Source organism: Xenopus laevis, chromosome 4S (assembly GCF_017654675.1).
Source record: "Xenopus laevis strain J_2021 chromosome 4S, Xenopus_laevis_v10.1, whole genome shotgun sequence".
NCBI classification, from domain to species: domain Eukaryota; kingdom Metazoa; phylum Chordata; class Amphibia; order Anura; family Pipidae; genus Xenopus; species Xenopus laevis.
The window spans coordinates 3,681,536-3,692,787 of record NC_054378.1 but is presented as its reverse complement, the minus strand read 5'-3'; the positions used below and the strand labels follow the sequence as shown (position 1 = coordinate 3,692,787).

General features: G+C 39.7%; 1 protein-coding gene across 1 annotated transcript; it reads left to right on the top strand.

Moving 5' to 3' along the window:
• Window positions 1–4,149: 4,149 nt before the first annotated feature.
• On the top strand, window positions 4,150–11,023 carry LOC108715055 (cell cycle exit and neuronal differentiation protein 1). The gene is made up of 2 exons (XM_018259906.2): window positions 4,150–4,255; window positions 10,141–11,023. The coding sequence occupies exon 2, from the start codon at window positions 10,246–10,248 to the stop codon at window positions 10,639–10,641; it is 396 nt and encodes a 131-aa protein (XP_018115395.1). The 5' UTR covers window positions 4,150–4,255; window positions 10,141–10,245; the 3' UTR covers window positions 10,642–11,023.
• Window positions 11,024–11,252: the final 229 nt, after the last annotated feature.

Here is an 11,252-nt window from a genome sequence, read left to right as displayed (position 1 = left end):
GGCCCGGTGGTGGAATGTTGTGTGTGCAGTTGAGTTGGTTGGGGGCTAGAAGTAAAGCCGGCACCCCCTGTCGCTACACATGACGGGGCCTGACACCTCCTGACGACGCCTTCTACTTACGGTAACTGGGGGAAGCAGCCACTCTGTATGGTTAGGGGTAGAGTCGCTGGGGAACATGCCTTCTACTGTTTCCCTGTGGCCCCTAACTTTTTGTCTTCCTACTGTCTACTACATACTGTACTATCCTGGCTAGCCCCATATCTATCATCTATCTATCTATCACTGCTGCTCTTAGCACCTGTATTTTATTTATATATGTGGCTATTGAGTGGATCTGTTGGGATGTTTGTTCCCTTTGTTATGAGATGGGTACGACTAGCTGCTGCCTGGCCAATCAATTACATTTTTTTTTAAACTTGTGCTTGTTTTTATGAATTAATGTTTTAAGCATCATGGCTTGATTTTTAACATTAAACCGACTGTTTGATATTTCTGAGACTTTTCTGAGTTGTGTCTAGGCTTATACGCGAGTCAATACGTTTTTCTGGGTTTCATAGGTAAAATTAGGTACCTCGGCTTATACGCGGGTCGGCTTATACACGAGTATATACGGTACATTAATATGTCAATAATAGGCATAAAGCAACCAACTCCAATGGACAGTGGGCTGCTATTCAGTGAAAACCCTCTTTGGCTTTGCCCACAAAGCCACATTAGATCAGCACAAAGTGAAAGACAGAGGGGCAGATTTACTAACCGGCGATAATTCGTCAGCGTCCACTTCGCACCCAGCTCAACACTTCACCAGGCAAAAATTCGCTCAGACAACGCCAATTCACTAACATGCGGAATTTTGTACTAGGCACCAAACTCAGGCGACTTTTCGCTAGCGGTACTTCGGTAATGCGAGCATTTCAAAGCAGAGATACGCTAGCGTTTATTTCTGCCTAGCGAAAATTCGCTAGAGATCTTTCGCTCAGGTTAATTTACATATGGTGGGAAATTTACAGTTGTATGGACATCTTTATGTTATATGTTGCAGCAAATACTTTACATTTACTCTGTTTATTACACATGTCCAGGGAACTTAATAAAGACATTAGAGTTAATATTATGCCCTACACATGAGCCCACTGTATAATTAATGTTCCATACTGTATGTTAGAAAATGTATGGAGAAAACCGGTTACCAACTTTCCGACTTTCTCTTTCGCTAGTGAATTGGCGCCTGCGCCGTTAGTATATTGGTGATGTCCCTGATATCGTTTAGTAAATCTGCGCCAGAGAAATGGAGTCCCAACCTAGCAGAGACACTATTAGGGGATCACCACCCAAGCTCTTCAGGACAACAGGTAAAAGCAGAAGGGAAAGTATAAAGACTCCATGGGGCCCCAAGTTAATAGTGTATGCAGGAAGGTTGTAGGAACACTTTGGGGCACAGTTACCTAGGGTCGAAGTAAAATCCTTCGAATATCGAAGTCGAAGGATTTACCGATATTCCTACGATCGAACGATCGAAGGAATAATCGTTCGATCGAACGATTAAATCCTTCGAATCTAATGATTCGAAGGATTTTAATCCATCAATCGAAGGATATTCCTTTGATCAAAAAATTGTTAGGAAACCTATGGGGACCTTCCCCATAGGCTAACATTGGCCTCGGTAGGTTTTAGGTGTGCGAACTAGGGGGTCGAAGAATTTTTTAATGAGACAGTACTTCGACTATCGAATAGTCGAACGATTTTTAGTTCGAATCGAAGGTCGTAGTCGAAGTAGCCCATTCGATGGTCGAAGTAGCCAAAAAAAACATTCGAATTCAAACTGTTTTTCCTCTATTCCTTCACTCGAACTAAGGAAATGGGCCCCCTAATATTGTAACTGTCTCTAGCTGATGTTGAATTGCTGAGAACTCTAGTACAACAGCAGTTGGGTAGACCTGCTTTTAAACATAATGGGGCCCCAATACCTATACAGGCTCCCTAATACCTATACAGGCTGTGACTATGCACTTTTAATAGCACAGTGGCTTCTAATGAAACATTTTCTGCACCAGAGCATTCCGGCTCCAAGACAAACCGCTGGCACTTATGGTTGCATTTCACTCTACGTTTGTACCGGTGTTTTTGTTTCTTTTGTTTTCGATGAATTTTTTTTTTTGCAAAGTGATTTACTTATGTGAACATCTGTTATCACCGTCGGACATGTAACCTATCATGTGAAAAGTACTGTACTTATGCAGACAATGAAATGTCATTTGAAATGCTGCTTTAGAAAAACAAATACAAAAATCTTTTATTTTGAGAGTTTTACAGAAAAAAATTGTAAAAAAAACATGTGATGTATTGTCGTGTATAATAAATCTGAAATAAGTTGTAACGGTATCTGCGCAGTTTGTAAAACAGATATATAACTTTTGATGGTAAAATATTTCGACAGTATTTCCATTTTCTCTTATCAGTTAAAGGAAAACTATACCCCCCAAAATGAAGATTTACATCAAATTAAGTGGCATATTAAAGAATCTTACTGGTATACTGTATATATTTAAGTAAATATTTAATGGCACTTGGATCGCTTCGGCTTTCTGAAGTCGCCTGAAGTTTCCTTGTGAGGCAACTTTGGGCAACTTCAAAAAACGATGAGTTCCAAGTGCCATCCTGCCGGCCATTTACGTTCTAGCCGGCAGGAAGGCAGTTCCCGAAGAAGTGATTTGTCAATGGGCAACTAATCTCCCGAAATAGCAGTGTGTCTGTCTGCCCTTACTGTTTCCAACTCCAGCTGCAGGGACAAAGATCATGGAGCCAGATTTAAACAGATAAACTGGGATTCTATTTGGAGGATTATTTTGCTGCAGCCACTGGTTCTGCAGAGTTAGAGAAAGTTTGTATTAAACAATACAAAAACTATAAAATCCACATTAGATTACATGACAACACAGGAGCCAGTGCAGTCTGTATATTCTGATTATTAATCAGTCTTGTTGTATCAGCTTCTGGCAGATATTATTTGACTTGTGCTGTTTTGATCATTTATAACGATCCCTAAGCAGCCCAGATCACACTGAGCATGTGCACAGTCTTGGTCTTGCAAAGATGTATAACAAAGTTACAAGATGGTGACCCCCTGTGGCCAACTTTGAAAGCATAAATCATTTGTTTGATTAGACTTGTGGTGCAGTAAGTTCATGTTTATGTTTAGTATACAAAATACAGCATTTCTAGCCTTATTCTATTTTAAGCTTTTTGAAAAGTAAACACAATTTCAAGCAACTTTGCAATATACATCATTTAATAAATATGCAGACTTTTCATGATTTTTAATGGTTTCTGACAGTTCCCTAAGCCTAGCCCCCTGCTCTCCTGTTGAACTGTCTGACTACTTTGCTGAGCTGACTGACTACTGTTACTTTGTATCAACATCTGTCCTCAGCCTGCATCCTCCAAACCCCACAATTCCCTGCACATGTGATTTCAATAAGGAACAACCTAGTGCAATGCATTGTGGGTTATGTAGTTCCTGCATGTTGTCTGTAAATACAATGTGTAACATCAGTGTTTAGTCCCTCCTTCCCTGCCATGTTACACAGCTGGATTTCAGCATAGAAAATGCCATTTATTCAGACTTTTTGAAGAAACAGGGAACTGTGATGGGGATATTAGGGGTTTCTGTGTTATCAAATTTTGGTTTGGAAGCCGGAGTTCCCCTTTAAAGATAGGAAAAGCGTAATGACGCTGTAAATAGGGCTCAGAATAGCAGGACTGGATTATTAATTTCCTGATGATTTGGATTAAATAGGTCTCTTTCTATTTACGTCTATGAATACTCGGAGCTAAGGCTATACTAGTATGTTCAGGCCTAGTAGGTTCTAGTGCTAGGCAACCATTGCCTTGGAAACTGTGACATCATAAACACCTTTCCTTATCCTTAGAGTCCTGCAAGGTCATGCACACAATGTAGGGAATGAGGGTTTTCCCAGTGTTGTTCCCAGTCCCTTGATTTCAATTCAAAACAAAACGTAAAGACCACAGTGTTTCTCCTTTTTATTCTAATGCTTTTAAAGCAAGCACATATTTTTTTAAAAAAAACACCCTTCTCAAGTGGTACATTCCAGGCTGTTCCTTCCTCCTCTCTGACTGGCCAGTCACTCCTTTGCCCCCTCTCTTCCCTGCAGCAGGGAGAGATGCATTGTGGGAAACTCCCAGGCTGGTCCCTGCAGAGCATCCTCCGAGCTGCACGGCGGAAGAAGCAAAACAGGTAATGTATCAATATCAGCTTTATATATATATAAATATACATGCAGGAAGAACAATAAGGACTTATAGCATTGCATTTATTGCTTCACAATATTCATGTCTCTGTATTCCTTCATTATAACACACTATGGCTGTATAATGCCATTAACTGGAGTTTAATGAACTAATCAGAATTATTACCTGTATATACACACACACACTTTAATCAGGATTTAAGGATTTAGAAAACCATATCTTCTTTGTAACAGTAAGTAGACTCTAATTTTTATTGGGATGTTTTTCCATCCTCATCCCCACTTAAAATGCACCAGTGATCGATGGCTTATAGTAGTACCGGTATGGGATCCGTTATCCGGAAAACCGGTATCCAGAAAGCTCCGAATTACGGAAAGGCCGTCCCCCACAGACTCCATTTTATCCAAATAATCCAAATTTTTTAAAATGATTTCCTTTTTCTGTGTAATAATAAAACAGTCGCTTGTACTTGATCCCAACTAAGATATAATTAATCCTTATTGGAGGCAAAACCAGCCTATTGGGTTTATTTAATGTTTACATGATTTTCTAGTAGACTTAAGGTATGAAGATCCAAATTATCGAAAGATTGGTTATCCAGAAAGCCCCAGGTCCCAAGCATTCTGCATAACAGGTACCTCTATTAGCCTTTTTTACACATGGAAGATCACAGAGACTGCCCAGCTGTAACCATATAATTATCCTTATTGGAAGCAAAACCAGCATTAAATAAAGCCTATATGATTTTCTAGTAGACTTAAGGTATGAAGATCCAAATTACGGAAATATCCATTATCCGGAAAACGCATAGGTCCCAAGCATTCTGGATAACAGGTCCCATACCTGTACTCAAACCACTGGGGTATAACCTATTATATCATAGAATTCCTTCACAGAGCACATGATGATGATCGCACTGAATATCTTTTTTTAACTCAAAATATAAACAGCATACAATACAAATGATGGCATTTAATTTGGGTACTGATACAGAACTAGAGGAAGGGCATTGGCAGAGGTGATTTACTGCAGTAACTGCGGCGTACAGATGTCTATGCATTTAACCCTTTCAGTGGCAGACAATTCTTTGTAGATCTTTGCTATACCTTCTAAAAAAGGCAATGACCCCTATCAGGAAGCTGCAGTGAGAAGTAAATGGGGTTCTGAAGATGACTTTTGAAATTGTTATGTATAAACATATCTACCATACAGCCTATCCATTCAAGGGTTGTAGAGATTTATTTTAACTTGCCCTTTACTCTCCCCATAGTGATGGGATAGTCTCAGGCTCAGACATTATTAAAAGCACCTACTTGTGACCAGAATCATTGTAATATTCTCTTGTCTAGAGTGGAATTTAGATGGTATTTTAACCCTCCTACATACAACATTTGCCTTAAGGTGGCCAAACACGGAGAGATCCGCTCGTTTGGCAATGTCACCAAATCAGCGGATCTCTCCCTGATATGCCCATCTTGAGGTGGGCGATATCGGGCTGATCCGATCGTGGGCCCTAGGGCCCAACGATCTAATCATTAAGAAGGGTAAACTGGCGGTCGGATTGCGGGACCTCATTAAGGAACAGATGTCCAATTGACATGTGCCCGACTTTCAGCCAGATCTCGATCGGGGAAGCCCATCGGGGGGCCCCGTACACAGGCCAATAAGCTGCCGACTCGGTCTGTCGGCTGCTTTTATCAACCCGTGTATGGCCACCTTTAGTTCTTCATAATCAGTTATGGCAGTGTTTAATGTTATGGATGGAAACCCCAATTTATGGCCTGATCCTTGACCTTGTGGGCTGACATGCTTAGCTTTAAAATTGTTCAGACTGTCTCTCTTACTGCCTAATATTATTTATATAACCATTGTGATGCATTTGTGATTGCCGAAATGATTTAATTTAGGTTACAGTTTTTAATGGTTCCCAGTTTGAGATTTGTAGTTCAGCAACAGCTGAAAAGCCACAGACTGAGGTTCCATGATGCAAAGGCCTAAGAAATGCAAATTCTGTAATGTAATGTTACGCACACTGCATCCTTGAGCTGGAAGATCCCTCTTATTCTGTCATTAATAATATTTAGTCCTGTATAACTGTAAATGGAAACCCACCTCTGTTTTACTGATCTGGGAAAGGTTTTGCTTCATTATTCATCTGTGTGTATTCGGGTGTCCCTACAGGACTTTGGTTTTGATGTAAAAAGTTGAGTTTAGATTTAAACACATTCTTGTTTATTGCTTGTTACAGGTAGGGGATCCGTTATCGGGAAACCCATTATCCAGAAAGTTCTAAACTACGGAAAGGCCGTCTCCCATAGATTTTTAAAAATAATTCCCTTTTTCTCTGTAATAATAATAAAACAGTCGCTTGTTCTTGATCCCAACTAAGATATAATTAATCCTTATTGGAAGCAAAACCAGCCTATTGGCTTTATTTCATGTTTACACTATTTTCTAGTAGACTTAAGGCTGGGATCCCCAACCTTTTGAACCCGTGAGCAACATTCAGAAGTAAAAAGAGTTGGGGAGCAACACAAGCATGAACATGTTATTGGGGTGCCAAACAAGTGTGTGATTGGCCATTTTTACCCTTATGTAAATTGTCAATCTACATTGAGGCTCTCTTTGTCAGTACACCTGGTTTTTATACAACCAAAACTTGCCTCCAAGCCTGGAATTCAAAAAAAGCCCCTGCTTTGAGGCCACTGGGAGCAACATCCAAGGGGTTGGAGAGCAACATGTTACTCACGAGATACTGGTTGGGGATCACTGACTTAAGGTATGATGATCCAAATTACAGAAAGATCCGTTATCCAGAAACCCCCAGGTCCCAAACATTCTGGTTAACAGGTCCATGAATGAATTTGATTCCAGTTGCTTTAGACTTATCACTACTACATAGTGTACTGCATGAATATACCCTTTACTTACATTATTAACATACATATTATCTCTATTCATTCTATTATTAGCACTGCTTTGTCATTTTTAATAGAAGACGTATCTGTAACGCATGTAAAGTCCATCCTGCAGAGGAAAGTTGGTATTAATGGGATAAAAAATCGCATTCACTACATGTAGATTTGTAACGGCTTGATAGTAACAATACAGGATGCTCATGGATAATGAGACATGAGGGATAGTGAATGGCCGAGCACTGAAGCTTTGGCAGTTACATAAAAGTCATCAATAATCGGAAGTCTTTGATAGAAGAGGATTCCACAAATTAAAGCCGATGGTTTCTGACAGCCCTTATTTATATCTAACACAGCCTGACCTTGTGAGTGATGGGAAAGTATAAACTCACATATTTTAGCTTTCTCAGCAATACCAGGGACAGGCTAGTTATTAATAATGCAGTTAGTGGTGGGAACCTAATATTTGTGCCAGGCTTAAATTATCCTGATAGTTAACGATGGGTGGCACAATATAAAAGCAGGTTTACAATGTGTTGATAGTTAATGATAGTTGAAACAGTATAAGGAGCAGGCTTAAATTACCCAAATATACTGTACATTGAATAAAAATTGTCAATGATTTGGCAATTTATTGCCACTGAAGGCAGTATTCATCCATCTGTTTCTATTCTTTGCACTGCTGGTTCTGACTGCTGAACCAATGTAAAAGTAAGCAGTTCTTCTCCAACTAAGACTCCAATTACAGTAGGGATGCACCGAATCCACTATTTTGGATTCGGCTGAACCCCCGAATCCTTTGCGAAAGATTCGGCCGAATACTGAACCGAGGGAGGGAAGGGGGAAAATGTTTTACTTCCTTGTTTTGTGATCAAAAAATCACATGATTTCCCTCCCGCCCCTAATTTATATATGCAAATTAGGATTCGGATCGGGCAGGCAGAAGGATTCGGCCGAATCCGAATCCTGCTGAAAAAGGCTGAATCCTGCCGAATCCCGGACCGAATCCTGGATTCGGTGCATCCCTAAATAATAGTTACCTGTTACAGATCAGAAAAAAGGAAAAGAGGAAAAAGGAAAAGATTCTACTTTCAGCAGAAATTACAAATAATTTTTAATATATATTATGCTTGGAATGTATATAAATTACATTATTTATGATATATATATATATATATATATATATATATATATATATACTGTATATAATTATTTGAGAAGAGTTATATTATCTAGTTAATTATGGGGAGGAACACAACATCATGGAATGATTGGCACAATATCAGGGTTAGGCTTACTATTATCCTGATATTTAAATATGGGTAGTACAATATCAGCCACAGGGTTAGATAATCGTAACAGTAAATTATAGTGAAGCATAAAGTCAGGGGCCAATATTACTGACAGTTAATGAAGGGTGGTACAATTTCGAGGACAGGTTTAAATTGTTCAGAAATGGTTGTCACAATATTAACAGGCCCAGATCTGTAGGAAAGCCACAAAGGCTCAAGCTTAGTGTGCGGCTAAGGGAGCGGCTTCAGGGACTGGCTGAATTTCAAACCTCCTGGCCCGGTGCAGCTCCTGTTTGTTTATGTAGAGCGACTTGTGGGCCCTATCAGTACTTTCTCTTGTGCATGTGGCAGGCTGGGTGTGATATTGCTGGCCTAACTATTATAACTATAATATTGCCCTGAATATCAAAGGGAGGCTTAGAATATCTGGATTCTGTTAATAATAAGGCAGCAGTATAAGGGACAGACTTATTTATTATTTGGAGAATCAAGATGGGGTGAAAGATAACGATAGTTAATGATGGGTTGTACAATTTCTGCTTAGATTAATTAGATAATTAATCATGGGTGATAGAGTATTAATGCTGATCTAAATAGTAGCTTACAAGCTTACATCAGGGGCAGGTTTATATTACACTAGTAGGTAATGATGTGGATACAATAATTAGGGAAAGGTTTAGAGCAGTGGTCCCCAACCAGTAGCTCGTGAGTAACATGTTACTCCCCAACCCCTTGGATGTTGCTCCCAGTGGCCTCAAAGCAGGAGCTTATTTTTGAATTCCAGGCTTGGAGGAAAGTTTTGGTTGTATAAAAACAAGTGTACTGCCAAACAGAGTCTCAATGTAGGTTGACAATCTACATAGGGGCTGCCAAATGGCCAATCACAGCCCTCATTTGGCAACCCAAGAATATTTTTCATGCTAGTGTTGCTCCCCAACTCCTTTTGCTTATGAATGTTGCTCTCGGGTTCAAAAGGTTGGGGATCCCTGGTTTAGAGTATGCTGGTAGTTTATGATGGGCCAGAACATGTTGGTAGTGAATGAAAAATGGCAAAATATTAGGTGGCAATCATCATAAAGGTTAATGATGAGCAATTAGATTTGATCAGTTCAGTGAAGCAAGCATTGCCAAATAATGAAAGCCATTGAATGTTTTATGTAGGCTACTAAATGCAAGCACTATGCCAGCTCCCTACTCTAATTGATAAATGCAAATAAGCAGGGAAGTAGTGTAGTATGCTCACAGTAAGCTAAGAACGGATAGATAACTGTCAGTTTAATGGCAAAATAGAAGTACAGGTATGGGACCTGTTATGCAAAATGGTCGGGACCTGGGTCTTTCCGTAATTTGGATCTTCATACCAGAAAATCATGTAAATATTAGATAAACCCAATAGCTTGGTTCTGCTTCCAATAAGGATTAATTATATCTTAGTTGGGATCAAGTAGAAGGTACTGTTTTATTATTACACAGAAAAAGGAAATCGTTTTTAAAATTTTTTATTATTTGATTATAATGGAGTCTATGAAAGACGCCCTTCATTTTCTGGATAACGGGTTTCCGGATAACCCGGAACTACAGACAAATATTCTACACAAGCACAAAATAACGCATATTTTGGTTTCATTAATAATCTTAATTGTATTATTTATTTCCTAAAACAGATTATTTTGGACAACCTGTTGTGAATATAATATTTCAGCACAAGAAAATATATTGTGTTCTGACTGACTTCGCTAAAAAAATAAAAGGACTCGAGAGTTTTCATAATGGAGGCCAAATCCAAATCTACCAGCTCTAAGGCCTCTAAAATTGAGAAGGGCAGCCCAGCAGCAGTAAAGAGAGACAGCTCAGCCAAAGAGCAACATAATCCCACAGCAAATAAGACAACGGCAGAGAGCGTGGCAGCCACTCAAGATGGAACAAAGTCTGATGCAGTTGAACCTCAGGTGACACCAGCAACTTCAGACAAGGGGAACACAGAAGAGCAGGATAATTCCAATGGCGCTGGTGAAGGCTCAGGGTTTGAAGGCTCAAGGTTTGAAGGCTCAGGGTTTGAAGGTTCAGGGATTGAAGGCCTGAAGCCTCTGCTGGTAGCTGCCGGTGTGACAGTGGCTGCCCTTGCAGTAATTGTAGGCGTTGTGTTTCTGGCTCGAAAAAAATAACGTTTGAAGTTTTCAAGGGAAGTTCAAGTAGGGAGGTCCAAACAAGGACCGATATGTACAGTTTCTCCAAAGGCTGCCGCATGCCGCAGAATGGTCACCAATTCATCACATGAAGTCACGCAGGTCTCTGGGAAGAGGTTTGATCCGAAAGCAGACAAGAGATCTTTGGCTGCTGCCATATTGTTGACATTTTAATACGGTTGTCACCACTAATAATACACTGTATTGATACAGCTATAGAATACGTCGTTTTACTTTGCTCCATTCAGCTACAGTGATATTTCTCACCAACTTCTTTGGATTGTACAGGGGAATCTCTTATTATTGTCCCTCTAAATTTTTATGTAAACGTTGTGAAATGTACCTCTGCTTTGTAAGCCAATTTATCTCTGTAAGCCTGTCTTTATTTGAACTCTGGTGGCCATCCTTCCTCAATGGCTCAATTCCCAATCACTACTACATTGCCCAGCCACATCTGTATTCTTACATTTGTATGCAATGGTTTCCACTTCAAACCACCACACTCCATTAGGTTTCTCCCCAGTCGGTGTTTGATTATTTGGGTGCCAAAATGTATGAAGCTCAGAGCAGAGAGCAAATATAATTTAGAT